Source organism: Calonectris borealis, unplaced genomic scaffold (genome assembly GCF_964195595.1).
Source record: "Calonectris borealis unplaced genomic scaffold, bCalBor7.hap1.2 HAP1_SCAFFOLD_157, whole genome shotgun sequence".
Taxonomy (NCBI): Eukaryota; Metazoa; Chordata; class Aves; order Procellariiformes; family Procellariidae; genus Calonectris; species Calonectris borealis.
The window spans coordinates 52,501-66,941 of record NW_027441543.1 but is presented as its reverse complement, the minus strand read 5'-3'; the positions used below and the strand labels follow the sequence as shown (position 1 = coordinate 66,941).

Here is a 14,441-nt window from a genome sequence, read left to right as displayed (position 1 = left end):
TGAGGGTTTGGGCCATAAAAAGGCAATTCTGAAGTCTAGAATCAAAGCTGTGGACCCTAAAAGTGAAGCTTTGAGCCCCAAAAGAGGGGTTTGGACCCTAAAAATGAGGGTTTGGGCCATAAAAAGGCAATTTTGAAGTCTAGAATCCAAGCTGTGGACCCTAAAAATGAAGCTTTGAGCCCCAAAAGAGGGGTTTGGACCCTAAAAATGAGGGTTTGGGCCATAAAAAGACAATTCTGAACTCTAGACTCAAAGCTGTGGACCCTAAAAATGAAGCTTGGAGCCCCAAAAGAGGGGTTTGGACCCTAAAAATGAGGGTTTGGGCCATAAAAAGGCAATTCTGAACTGTAGACTCAAAGCTGTGGACCCTAAAAATGAAGCTTTGAGCCCCAAAAGAGGGGTTTGGACCCTAAAAATGAGGGTTTGGAAACTTAGTATATGGCTTGGACTCTAGAAACAACTGGCTGGATCCTAAAACTGAGCCTTTGGAGCCTGAAAATCAGACTTCAGAAACTAAAAATGCAGCTTTGGACTCTAAAAATGAGATTTTGTAAACTGAAATGGAGGGGTTTGGACCTTAAAAATGAGGGTTTGGGCCATAAAAAGGCAATTCTGAATTCTAGACTCAAAGCTGTGGACCCTAAAAATGAAGCTTTGAGCCCCAAAAGAGGGGTTGGACCATAAAAATGAGGGTTTGGAAACTCAGTATATGGCTTGGACCCTAAAAACAACTGGCTGGATCCTAAAACTGAGCCTTTGGAGCCTGAAAATCAGACTTCAGAAACTAAAAATGCAGATTTGGACTCTCAAAATGAGATTTTGTAAACTGAAACGGAGGCTTTGGACCCTAAAAATGAGGGTTTGGGCCATAAAAAGGCAATTCTGAAGTCTAGAATCCAAGCTGTGGACCCTAAAAATGAAGCTTTGAGCCCGAAAAGAGGGGTTTGGACCCTAAAAATGAGGGTTTGGAAACTCAGTATATGGCTTGGAGTCTAAAAAGGACTGGCTGGATGCTAAAACCGAGCCTTTGGAGCCTGAAAATCAGACTTCAGAAACTAAAAATGCAGCTTTGGACTCTAAAAATGAGATTTTGTAAACTGAAATGGAGCCTTTGGACCTTAAAAATGAGGGTTTGGGCCATAAAAAGGCAATTCTGAATTCTAGACTCAAAGCTGTGGACCCTAAAAATGAAGCTTTGAGCCCCAAAAGAGGGGTTTGGACCCTAAAAATGAGGGTTTGGGCCATAAAAAGGCAATTCTGAAGTCTAGGATCCAAGCTGTGGACCCCAAAAATGAAGCTTTGAGCCCGAAAAGAGGGGTTTGGACCCTAAAAATGAGGGTTTGGAAACTCAGTATATGGCTTGGAGTCTAAAAAGGACTGGCTGGATGCTAAAACCGAGCCTTTGGAGCCTGAAAATCAGACTTCAGAAACTAAAAATGCAGCTTTGGACTCTAAAAATGAGATTTTGTAAACTGAAATGGAGCCTTTGGATCTTAAAAATGAGGGTTTGGGCCATAAAAAGGCAATTCTGAATTCTAGACTCAAAGCTGTGGACCCTAAAAATGAAGCTTTGAGCCCCAAAAGAGGGGTTTGGACCCTAAAAATGAGGGTTTGGGCCATAAAAAGGCAATTCTGAAGTCTAGGATCCAAGCTGTGGACCCCAAAAATGAAGCTTTGAGCCCGAAAAGAGGGGTTTGGACTATCAAAATGAGGGTTTGGGCCTTAAAAAGGCAATTTTAAACTCTAGAATCCAAGCTGTGGACCCTAAAAATGAAGCTTGGAGCCCCAAAAGAGGGGTTTGGACCCTAAAAATGAGGGTTTTGGCCTTAAAAAGGCAATTTTGAACTCTAGAATCAAAGCTGTGGACCCTAAAAATGAAGCTTTGAGCCCCAAAAGAGGGGTTTGGACCCTAAAAATGAGGGTTTGGGCCATAAAAAGGCAATTCTGAAGTCTAGACTCAAAGCTGTGGACCCTAAAAGTGAAGCTTTGAGCCCCAAAAGAGGGGTTTGGACCCTAAAAATGAGGGTTTGGGCCATAAAAAGGCAATTTTGAAGTCTAGAATCCAAGCTGTGGACCCTAAAAATGAAGCTTTGAGCCCCAAAAGAGGGGTTTGGACCCTAAAAATGAGGGTTTGGGCCATAAAAAGACAATTTTGAAGTCTAGACTCAAAGCTGTGGACCCTAAAAATGAAGCTTGGAGCCCCAAAAGAGGGGTTTGGACCCTAAAAATGAGGGTTTGGGCCATAAAAAGGCAATTCTGAACTGTAGACTCAAAGCTGTAGACCCTAAAAATGAAGCTTTGAGCCCCAAAAGAGGGGTTTGGACCCTAAAAATGAGGGTTTGGAAACTTAGTATATGGCTTGGACCCTAAAAACAACTGGCTGGATCCTAAAACTGAGCCTTTGGAGCCTGAAAATCAGACTTCAGAAACTAAAAATGCAGATTTGGACTCTCAAAATGAGATTTTGTAAACTGAAATGGAGCCTTTGGACCTTAAAAATGAGGGTTTGGGCCATAAAAAGGCAATTCTGAATTCTAGACTCAAAGCTGTGTACCCTAAAAATGAAGCTTTGAGCCCGAAAAGAGGGGTTTGGACCCTAAAAATGACGGTTTGGGCCATAAAAAGGCAATTTTGAAGTCTATAATTAAAGCTGTGGACCCTAAAAATGAAGCTTTGAGCCCCAAAAGAGGGGTTTGGACCCTAAAAATGAGGGTTTGGGCCATAAAAAGGCAATTCTGAATTCTAGACTCAAAGCTGTGGACCCTAAAAATGAAGCTTTGAGCCCGAAAAGAGGGGTTTGGACCATCGAAATGAGGGTTTGGGCCTTAAAAAGGCAATTTTAAACTATAGAATCCAAGCTGTGGACCCTAAAAATGAAGCTTTGAGCCCCAAAAGAGGGGTTTGGACCCTAAAAATGAGGGTTTGGGCCATAAAAAGGCAATTCTGAAGTCTAGGATCCAAGCTGTGGACCCTAAAAATGAAGCTTTGAGCCCGAAAAGAGGGGTTTGGACTATCAAAATGAGGGTTTGGGCCTTAAAAAGGTAATTTTAAACTCTAGAATCCAAGCTGTGGACCCTAAAAATGAAGCTTGGAGCCCCAAAAGAGGGGTTTGGACCCTAAAAATGACGGTTTGGGCCATAAAAAGGCAATTTTGAAGTCTATAATCAAAGCTGTGGACCCTAAAAATGAAGCTTGGAGCCCCAAAGGAGGGGTTTGGACCATCAAAATGAGAGTTTGGGCCATAAAAATGCAATTCTGAACTCCAGACTCAAAGCTGTGGACCCTAAAAATGAAGCTTTGAGCCCCAAAAGAGGGGTTTGGACCCTAAAAATGAAGGTTTGGGGACATAAAAAGGCAATTCTGAACTCCAGAATCAAAGCTGTGGACCCTAAAAGTGGAGCTTTGAGCCCCAAAAGAGGGCTTTACACCACAAAAATGAGGGTTTTGGCCGTAAAAAGGCAGTTTTGAACTCTAAATTTAAAGCTGTGGACCCTAAAAAAGAAGGCTTGAGCCCCGAAAGAGGGGTTTATACCACAAAAATGAGGGTTTGGGCCAAAAAAGGCAGTTCTGACCTCTAGAATCAAAGCTGTGGACCCTAAAAATGAAGCTTTGAGCCCCAAAAGAGGGGTTTATACCATAAAAATGAGGGTTTGAAAACTCAGTATATGGCTTGGACCCTAAAAACAACTGGCTGGATCCTAAAACCGAGCTTTTGGAGCCTGAAAATCAGACTTCAGAAACTAAAAATGCAGCTTTGGACTCTGAAAATGAGATTTTGTAAACTGAAACGGAGGTTTTGGACCCTAAAAATGAGGGTTTGGGTAATAAAAAGGCAATTCTGAAGTCTAGACTCAAAGCTGTGGACCCTAAAAATGAAGCTTTGAGCCCCAAAGGAGGTGTTTGGACCCTAAAAATGAGGGTTTGGGCCATAAAAAGGCAATTCTGACCTCCAGAGTCAAAGCTGTGGACCCTAAAAATGAAGCTTGGAGCCCCAAAAGAGGGGTTTGGACCCTAAAAATGAAGGTTTGGGGCCATAAAAAAGCAATTCTGAACTGTAGAATCAAAGCTGTGGACTCTAAAAATGAAGCTTTGAGCCCCAGCCCTCCTGGCCACCAGCAAGCCCTGGTTCACTGTAGGGCCAGCACACCGTGCCCAGGAGCCCTCCTCACCCTGGGGGCCCTCTCTTGTCATCCTCCCCGTGCAGTGACTGCAGCCCCTGCTGCCAGCTTTCCCGCGGGTACTGCCGCCAGCACTGCCGGGCATCTCTTGCCACAGCTGCGGCGCTGCCCAGCTAAGCAGCACCACCAGGGCACTCGGTGTGACATGCCTTCGCTCCCTTCCTTCCTCCCACAGAGGAATGGAAAATCCTTCACACCTGCTGAGAGGGCAGACCTCGTCCTTGTGGCCATGGAGGCGATGAGAGACTCCAGCATCTTTGACAAGGAGGCGGCAAGAAACGTGCTGGATATGGCCATGAGAGACCCTGACTTCTGGCTGGCGGATGTAAGTGGCCCGTGGCTGGATTGCCCTGCCCTTCAGCCCTGTCAGGCCTTGTTCCTGCCTCCGTCCTCCCTCCCAAACCCAGGTGTCTCGAGCACCTGAAGCCGCCCTAAGGCAGCAGAGAGGGACGGGAAGGGCAGCTGAGGAAATGGCTGCACCCCAGTGGCAGCACCATCCTCACCTGTGTCCCCTCCAGGTGCCAACGATCATGAGGGGCATCCATGAAAAACTGGAATGCATCAAAATGGATTCAGTCCGGCAGAGCATGGAGTCACTACTTCTCCTGCTGACCGACCGGCACCCCATGCAGGTGGCCACGAGCCTGTGGCAGTTCTGTCCACCAGGAGACAGGTACTGCCCCCAAGCCACGAGGCCTTGTTCCCCGTGGGGAGAGGGGCCCAGAGACTCTCCAGCTGCCCGCCCAAGGAGCACTGCAGGACACCCGCGAGGAGCAGGGCCCGCCATCCCTCCACGCTTTCCAGCCCTGCTGGGCCGGCCTGGCCTGCAGCAGCCAAAGCTGACCAAGCCAGCCCGGAGCCCCCCCCACGCTCCTCCCAGCCCCTCGGGGAACACCACCTCAGCCCCCTCCTGCTGCCCAGGGCATCCCAACCGAGGGGCAGGGTCTGCACCCCGCTGGGCTGTCCCAGGCCACGCTGCTGGGGTGAGGCAGCCCTGCTCTGACAGAGCGCTCTGGCTTGCAGCGCTGGCATGGCCGTGTGGGAGGTGATGCTTTCCATCCCCCAGACTTTGGAGAAGATCTTAAGGAAGTTCCTCGGCTTGCTCCGGCACCGGTGGTTGTGCAGGCTTCTCAGCTCCTTCACAGAAGGCACCTGCGGGCTTCACTTGGCTGTGAGTTACCAGAAAAGGCCTTGATCGCCTTCAGCGAGCCCTGCAGGCTCTGCCAGTATCTCGCTCCTGTGTTTGTTTCAGCTGATGGCCCCCAGGGAGTTTGAGTCAGAGGATGTCGGTGACGAGTCCCACGTCCAGAGCTATCAGAGGCATCCAAGCCTGGTGATGGTCCAGTTTCTCGGAGGCCTCGTCACGCTGTCAGAGAGACCCGACATGGTGAGCAGGGCGTCGTCAAGGGGAGCCATGTTGGCAGCTGGGGGCTGGGGCAGTGGGTAAGGCGGTGGCTTGGCCTTGGCTGGGAGTCAGGCGGTGGGGTGACGGCTCCAAATGCCCTCCCTGCCATGGCGGGGCCTGGTGGCTGCCTGGGGAGCTTTCCGGGCACGGGGGGTTACCAAGCCATCTGCCCCTTCGGGCCTGTGGGAAAAGGGGGTGGCTGAGCAGGGGACAGGGAGGCTTTGCTTCCCTGCCCTCCCCGCCCTACTCCTGCTCTCCCGCGTCCCCATCAGCGTGCCCATGGCCTCCACCTGCCAGGAGGCTGCCGCAGAGACTCCTGTGCCACCACCTGCCAGGAAGCCGGACGGGAGGCTGGTGCCCAGTGACCAGAGCATTTTTGCCAGGGTGGTCTTTGACCGTTTCACAAGAAGGAAACCGTCTTTCATACAGGCAAGAAAAATGCAGGTCCTCCTGCCACGCATCATGGAGGTGTTCCAGGAGGGCGACACAGATATCAAGATGAAGGCCCTGCTGGTCTTCAGAAATGTGATGGGTCACCTGAAGAGGAAGGAGGCCAGCCTCATCGCTGTGCAGCTGGCGGGGGAGCTCCTGCCCCTCTTTGACGATGTAAGGCTGATGGGGGAGACTGAGCCCCGCAGAGGGGTACTGGGCAATGGCAGCTGCCCTTCAGCCCAGCCCTGAGGGCAGCACTCGGAGCAGGGTCTGCTCCCGCGGGCTCTCGGGGGATGGCTTCTGGGCTTTGCAGCCCAGCACAGCTTCTCCTTGCTGCAGAATCTGACCCCGGAGCCTCTCCCCTCACGTCAGCCACGGTAACGGCCCTGCTCAGGGCAGGGAGCCGCTGGTGCTGAAGTCCATCCTTCCTCCTTCCTACCAGGAGTCCAGCCCACTGCGAGAGCTCTCCATCTGCCTCTTCAGAGACCTGGTGGAGTCAGTGGTAGGGAGCGGCAAGAAGAGGATGAAGAACTACGCGCAGAGAGTACTGGTCCGGCTCTTCTTTCGCATGAGCGACCAGACCGACAGCATTGCCAAGGTACAGATTTCAAAGCTGACCACTGACAGAGAGAAGGGCGTGCTGACACCACACGGGTGGCCTGGGCATCAGGGGCAAGGGCTGCTGGCAGCTGGCAGCCCTCCTCCAGTGCAGCCCGCAGGAAGGGTCCCTGCAGACCCAGCGTGAGCAGGGGCGGAGAAGATGGCACGGACATTTCCAACACCCGCCCTGCCTGGCCCAGCAGGGCCAGCAGCAGCCCGTGCCCACCGAGGCCTGAACACGCGTGTCCCTACAGGCTTCTCAGCTGTCCCTGCAGGTGTGGAAGACCAGGGCTTTGAGCCTCAAGTCCTGTCCCCCAGGGCTGTGCCCAAGAGACCCCCAGATGTTTGGGCCAGGGCATGTCCCAGTTTCCTAAGTCCACGATCGCCCCAGGAACAGAGCCCAGAGGAGGGGGACGCCAGGTCTCCTTCCCCAGGCTGTGGTGCCATCTCCCAGCTTCTGCTGCTCCGCAGGCCTCCGGGGAAGCCCTCCTTGCTGTAGCAGAGCTCCTCAAGTGGAGACAGCTCAAACACCTGCTGCAGACACAGCAGACATGGAGGATTGGAGAGTGCTTGGTGAGGACAAGCCCCAGGGCCTGGGGACTGAGGCCCACCTGGGCCTTGCAGTGGGATGGAGGGGTCTCAGCACCTGTGGGACCCCTCTGCCTGTGGCTCTCTCTCAAACTCACTCCCACAGGGCTCCTGGCCGGGAGAGGGGAACGGCCTGGGGGGGAAGGGGAAAGGGGGTGCTGGGAGGAGGGACTGGTCCGGCCAACTGGGCAGGGACTGTGACATGCCCATACCCTCGTGCTCTCTCCAGCTGGCGCAGGACAGGAGCAGGGCTGAAGAATACTGTCATCAGAGCCTGCCATACCTGAAGGACGCTCAGGCCACCCTGCGAGAGGCGGCCGTGAGGTTCATTGGTGAGCCACAGCCCCCAGGGTCCCTCTTTTGGCAGCCTGGCCCCACTCCCTGCCGCTGCGCTGGCAGCAAGGAGCAGCCCTGTGGCTGCCAGAGCCCCGGCCTCCCCGTGCAGGGCCTTGGCCTCCCCCTCCCAGCCCTGGCTGCCCACGCAGGTGGGCTTGGTGGCCGCCTTGCTCAGTCCCACCCCCTCGGCCACTGGTCTTCCCTGGGGTCAGCCCTGACCAGGGGCAGGAGGGCGTGCAGCCCAGCCGGCAGGGCCGGGGGCTGTGCTGCTGGGAGCATGCTGGGGGGCAGGGGTCTGACGACGCTCTGTGCCTAGGGCTTGCCGTGCGGCCCCTGAGGGACCAAAGCAGGGAGAAGCTGTCTGAGATCTGCAGCGGTGAGTAGGGGCTGGTGGGGCAGGGGACAGAGCCTGGGCAGGTAGCTGCCATGCCGTGCCCTGCTCCAGGGAAACGCTTCAGGGGCGTTTGGGCCATTCCTGCGCAGACACGGCGGTTCATCTGGGCTCTGTTTCTTCCTGTCGCAGCCCTTCAGACCTTGGAGAAAGACAGCGACCCCTCCATCCGTTCCCTGATAGCTCAGACTGTCCTCCTGCTGGGCTCTCCGAGGGAGCAGCCAAGATGAGGACGCACCCTGCGAGCACTGTGCTGCTGGTGCTGCTAAGGCAGGCGGAGGTGCAGCTTTCCTCAGGAAAATGGCTGTAGTTTAATAAAGCTGCAGCAAGAAGCCCAAACCCATGGTGTCCTTCAGATGTGGAGCGCCCTGAGCGTGCTGAGCAGACAGCGTCATTCCTGGCCTCTCCCGCTGCCTGCAGGACAGCTGCCCCCTCAGCACGCCCTGGCCCCAGCCTTGTTTTACAAGTTCACCCCTCGGTGAGGCTTTCCCCAGAAGCAGCCACGTTTGTTCACCCCCTGGGGAAGCCTTTTCTTTAGGGAGGCAGAGGGCAAAGGGGAAATGGCAGCCCCCGAAGGAATCAGCGTTGCCCGGAGAGCTGCCTGACGCCCACGCTTCCCGGCAGCTCATGGCAGCACAGCACCCACTGACCCAGGGTGTCCCTGTACCAAAGCCCCAGCTGCTCGGGGGAGGGCAGGGGAGGGGAGGTGCTTATCCCAACCTGCCCCTCCAGAGGCATACCAGGGCAAGAAAAGGTGCCCACTCTCTGCCAAGCTTACGAGTTGTCGTTCATCCTGGTATTCAGAGGTGGCCGCCTTTGCCACACTCTGGGCTTGCACGTCCTTGATGTGAGCCAGGGGAGGAGTTTCCCTGCGGAGAGAAAGGAGCTGTGCCCCCGCGGCCTGCCCCATCTCCTCTGGGGTGCTGCGACCGGGCTCCCAGCCCTGTGGGCAGCCGGGAAGCTCTGGCCGTGCCCAGTGCCATCAGCCAGGCAGTGGGGCCACGTGCGCCAGACGCTCCGTGGCCACCTCCGGAATCCTCAGCAGCAGAGAGCTCTTCACCGCCCTGGCCAGCAGCTCCCTGCTCTGGCACCAAGCCCAGGCCGTCCCCTTGGGTCCTTGGGAAACCTCTGCTCCGCCGGCACGAGGTGGCCGGTGCTTCAGCAGGGAGAGAAGGAGATGACGGGCTGGAGCCCCAGGGACGCCCCGTCACTCCGCTCTCTCCAGCAGCAGCAGCGCCATCAAACCTCGTCTGTGCTGGAGTCCAGCCCTCCTGTCACACCTGCATTTTCAAGAACAGCAATGCCTGTGACCCAGCAGCTTTGTCTCCAGCACCGTCTTGAGTTTCCATCAGGCACCCAGAGGCTGTCAGAGCAGGAGGGAATTATTGCGTGGTCCAGAGCCCCCGAATCACGGGCTCGTTACCACACAGTTAAAGGCTTTGGGAAAAACCTACAAAGCCCAAATGTTTCTGTTTATACCCAGTTCCAGAACGTGGAGGAAGAGGACCTCTTCCTTTCAGACATACCTTGCTATTTTAGTCAAGGTGTAGTTTTAGCTCCCACCGCATACTTCTCCTAAAAATGGTGTGTTTCTACAGCCTACTTCTTCTACCAGTGTTTGCCCTAAAAAAGGAACAAAAAGACCAACTAGCAACAAGCACAAACAAAAGCTTAAGAACCCTGTTATGCCCAAAACAACACAGGTTTTGCAGTATGGACAAAGCCTTCCAGATTGAAATGAAGGAATCTTATAAAACAGACAACTCAGCAGTAAAACATAACGCTAAAGGAGCGTGATATCCAGCAAGCACACATGCTGCAGAGAAGCGGTAGAAAGTGCTGTAAGACAAAAACATTTACCTTCGCTAGTGTGGTTTTGTCGTGCTCTCCCAGTGACGAGATTTCACTGGAGAAAATGAGCCAATGTTTCAACTGACATGAATAGAACAGAACAGAACAGAACAGAACAGAACAGAACAGAATATTTCGGTTGGAAGGGACACAACGATCATCCAGTTCAACTGCCTGGCCGCTTCAGGGCTGACCAAAAGGTAAAGCGTGTTATTAAGGGCATTGTCCAAATGCGTCCTAAACACTGACAGGAATGGGCATCGACCACCTCTCCAGTAAGCCTGTTCCAGGATTTGACAGCCCTCTCTGTAAAGAAATGCTTCCTAATGTCAACGCTAACTCTATTTTATGAGTCCTTTCAGAGCACCACCGGCACCCAGCTCCCTGGCCCAGCTGGGGTACTCGAGCCCATTTGGCTGAAAGGCTCCTCTGCCTTATTGTCCCTTCCCGCAGCTTCGCGTCCCTTCTGGGTGGCCGTAATGCAGTTTTCCCAATGGGATGGTCTGGAATCACAGGTCTGCCTCCCCTTTTTTGCTCATCACTCTCACTGCTAAATGCCTTGCCGGACTGACAGCTCTTGTCCCAGGGGGAAACACGGAACTCAAGGCACTGCCCAGCCTGAGGGCTTGGCAAACCTGACGATCACGGGGTCTGCAGCTCCGGTCCGTGGCTCCAGAAGCACCTGGAAGGGCAGCCCAGCATTGGCGCCCGAAACGCAGCAGCTATCGGCAAGGCGCTAATGGCAATTTCTGCACTTGAGGGAATGACACGTGAGCCAGGGTAGCGGCTTTCCTAGATTTCTTCTTCTGAGGTGTTGGTGATGCTGGGCCAGTGCTTGAGCCTGGCAAAGAGGATGGACCTGTGGGCGAAACGCTCTGTGCAACTACAAACTATGGTCTGAAGTCCTCAGCAAAGACCTGGCTGTCCACCCTGACTCTTCGCTGTCAGGTTTGTCAGGCTGTGGAGCTCCACAGCAGCCGCCAGTGCCCGGTGGGCACAGAAGAGGACTCTTCAGCCAGGGGAGCAGTCGCTGGCACTCGGCAGCTTGGTGCCGGCACAGAAAGGCTGTTGAGCTGTCAGGGTGGCAGCCACCACGGGGAGCCCTAAGGGAAGGGGCTTCTCCACTTAGCGCAGGTGAGTAATTTTCATGGATGTGAGTAAGATAAATTTTCCCATTAACATTACAACAAGAGATGGATACATAGTCCTGTTCTGCAGCTATGTTTTGGGGGTGGTTTGTTTTTGTAAATACTTTCCCAAAGACTTTCTCAGGTGGCTATTAGATTGCAAAGAAATGCTTACAATCATCATCAGTAGTAGTATTATGCCAGTGTCATCACCACCACAATTACCAGTCAAAACCTCAACAGCTCCATTGCAGAAGGTCCCAGAGAAACTGCCAGAAAGAGCATTTCCAGCTGATGAGCATTTCCAGTCCTGAGAAATAGACCATAGAACTGTTCCTTGAAGAGATACTGCAGCTACTCCACATTAGGTGCTACTGTTTGTATAAAAAGTCAATGTTACAACACTCACGGCAAGCTCTTAGAGAAGGGGTGGGCGATTTCACTTCACAATACCTTGAAGCAAGTTGATTTGACCCACCCACACCTTCTCACCCACCCATGGACAAGAACCACACCACGAGCATGCACGTGGTCTGCTCAGCACCACTTGGGTGCAACACGGAGATGTTTAGCAATTCTACAGCCTATGGTTTGTTTTCGCAATTTCCTAGCGTTACAGGCTTTTTTGCTGGTGGGATAGCAGGAAAAGCGGTTACATATGGGGTGCTGGAGCCTTGTTGCCATCCTGTTCTTGTCATCTCCTGCCGATGGATCATCTGTAATTAGCAGCGGGCAGGACAATTATTCTTGGTGGAAGCAACACATTCCTCAATTTTACTGAAGACCGGCTAAGCCTACAAAATTAAGGCCGATGAAACTGGAAGAAATGTAACGGGTCTAATTCCGACCCAGAGCAGACCAATAATGCCCAGGTCTCTTCAACAGAAATAGTTGGCTTTATAACAGCTGTTACTGGGAATCGGCTTTGCCAGTCCCCCTTCACAGGAGGTGGCTGCAGAGCAAGGGATGATGTGCCCAGAGCAGCAGTGGAGGGTCCTGGCTGGTCGGAGCCCACGTCCGATTTCCAAAGCCAGGCTCATTGCCGTACCCCTTGAAAAGAATTCTTCCAATTCATTTCCTAACAGTGCGTAGTATTCAAGACATCACCAAGAAGATGAAGTCTCCCACAGTTTAAGTGTATCTTTTATTGCCACGGATGGAGAGTCCATAGCCTCCGTGGGGAGGGAAGTGAAGAGGAAATTCAAACTGCACCCGCTCAGCCATGGCCACTCGTGACCAGGGAATGATCTGGCACGGAGGGCAAGAGGACCCAACTGCAGAAGGGCTTCAGGGATGCCAGGGACAGAGGGACTCCATGTCAGGGAGCGAAGTTTCCCTTGGTGATGAGATGAGAAAGGCCACGGCGTTCTCTTGGAGCAATGGTGCAGGGCAGATGCCTTGGGCAGCAGAGCTGGCGCTGGGGGGGGGAACCCAAGGCTGGGCTGAGGCGCCCCATGATGATGCTCACAGCACCCCCATGATGATGCTCACAGGATTGGTGCAGGTCAACCAAAAAGGCATATAAGGTACATAAGGAATATATAACGCATTGGCTTGTGATGCATCTCTGCAGACTACTGCTTACGGCGGTAGGACCCTGCCCGATGCGTCGCTCAATTAAATCGTTTTCTATTTAGCACAAATGTGTGTTTAATTTGCTTCAATAGGTAGAAAGACCAGCCAAGGACCCAGGGTGCTCTGGAGGGCAGCAGCATCCCCTATGAGCAGTACCCCCAGTGACCCACCCAGTCCCAGGAAACAAGACTATTGAAAAGATACATGCACTGGGAGTTAATGGGGAGGATCCTGATACTGATTATGACAACGAACCTTTCGCCCCTGCCCCAGCAACACCGTTACATGAGCCTAATCTGGATGAGATACCCTGTTATTAAAACAACCCCCAGCTTCTGCCAGAGCAGCAGGAGATGCCCCCCGCCCCGCCACCTCGGGTTACAACCACCATTGTGTCATATAGAATATAATGGAATGGAACGGAATGGAACGGAATGGAATGGAATATTTCAATTCTCTTCAATAATAGATGCTGTTAGACAACTGGAAGAACCGCGGGAATACAACCTTCCTCCTCCTTGGGCTGGCTGGGTGGATGCTGAGCATGGCCTTAATGCGACATGGGGGAACCCACGACTGGAAGACCACGATGGCTCGAGGGCTGCAGAAGTGGATGGCCTTTATGGGAACCCCTGGGATGGTGGTCCATCGGAAGGAAGCGTGGGTAAGGATGGTCCCTGTCCTGGTTCCGGCTGGGACAGAGTTAACTTTCTTCCCAGTAGCTTGGGGGGTGTGCTGGCTTTTGGGATTGGTGCGAGAGGAGCCTTGATGGCCCATTAATGCTTTGGCTGTTGCTGGGTGATGTTTGCACCGGGGGGGGGGGGGGGGGGAAGCACAGCCGGGGTGGTGGACCCAGCTGGCCAATGGGGTATTCTATACCATGTGACATCATGCTCAGTATAAAACCGGGGGGGGGGGGCGGGCTCATCCCCCCGTTCGTGACACGCGGTCGGCAGTGGTGAGCAGTTGCGTTGTGCATTGCCTGCTTTGTGTATTCTGTTATTGTTGTTGTTCTCATTGTTATTCTTACTGTTCTACTTTGTTCTATTTCAATTATTGAGCTGTTTTTATCTCAACCCAGGAGTTTTCCTACTTGTGCCCTCCCGATTCTCTCCCCCATCCCACTGGTGCGGGGGAGTGAGCGAGCAGCTGCGTGGGGTTTATTTGCTGGCTGGGGTTAAACCACGACGGTCCTTTTTGGCGCCCAACGTGGGGCAGTGAAGGGTTGAGATAACGACAGATTATTTAGAGCATATTAAGGAATTTATATCTGGTAACATATTAATTTGTTCTGCACCATGCTCCTGTTTTTACTGTACCTGTTAAAGATTGGAGTTGGGTTTTGTAGTCTCTGTGCTCTGCCGTGATTAATGATGTTTTGCCTGGGAGATTTGTTACTAAAATGCTGGCATTGGGGGTTATTTGGTATTTGGGATTCGTAATGAAGCCGTTTCTGCATTTCGGGTACCACCTCATGGAGACCATTAGCAATTATACCTTTTCCTCCGAGAGATTTTTTATGGAGGAAATAGAGAATGGCACCCTCGCTACCTTTCTCTATGATGTCATCTCCTTTGTTAAAATAACTTGCCAGTACCTTGAACATCCCTGGGTAGTTAAGATACATCTATTGGTGCTCCTTGCGAATATTGTTGTGGTTTTATCCAAGGTTAGTAAGCAATTTAAGAACATCATCCAGAGATCTGCCCCAAGGCTGGATAGTTATGAGTGGCAGGGCGAGTGGGATAGCATGGGCAAATGCCTAGGGCGATGGGCACCCCCAGTGCTCTGGAACTTCACCCCTGAACAAGTGCAGAACCCTGAAAAATTAGTAGAATATTTGGAAGAAGTATGCTGTCACCCTGGCCATTCCAGGGAGACGCAAATCACTGCAATGTGCTGGGGCCTGGCCCACGCCTCCCGAGCCCTGTTTAACACCACTCAGAACCCCCAAGGGG

The 14,441-nt window shown here is 52.8% G+C and overlaps 1 protein-coding gene across 1 annotated transcript; it reads left to right on the top strand.

The window, feature by feature from the left end:
• Positions 1–6,353: 6,353 nt before the first annotated feature.
• Positions 6,354–8,245, top strand: LOC142077115 (maestro heat-like repeat-containing protein family member 7). Its single transcript, XM_075139306.1, has 5 exons — positions 6,354–6,613; positions 7,087–7,188; positions 7,433–7,535; positions 7,856–7,915; positions 8,063–8,245. Exons 1-5 carry the CDS (start codon positions 6,539–6,541, stop codon positions 8,158–8,160), a joined length of 438 nt encoding a protein of 145 aa, XP_074995407.1. The 5' UTR covers positions 6,354–6,538; the 3' UTR covers positions 8,161–8,245.
• The last annotated feature ends 6,196 nt before the right edge of the window (positions 8,246–14,441 follow it).

Excerpts from the sequence above, each read along its gene's own strand:
- LOC142077115 (XM_075139306.1), top strand. The coding sequence starts at position 6,539 with ATGAAGAACTACGCGCAGAGAGTACTGGTCCGGCTCTTCTTTCGCATG. Across the intron at positions 7,536-7,855 it reads GGCGGCCGTGAGGTTCATTG|GGCTTGCCGTGCGGCCCCTG; the intron begins GTGAGCCACAGC and ends CTCTGTGCCTAG. Across the intron at positions 7,916-8,062 it reads GCTGTCTGAGATCTGCAGCG|CCCTTCAGACCTTGGAGAAA; the intron begins GTGAGTAGGGGC and ends TTCCTGTCGCAG.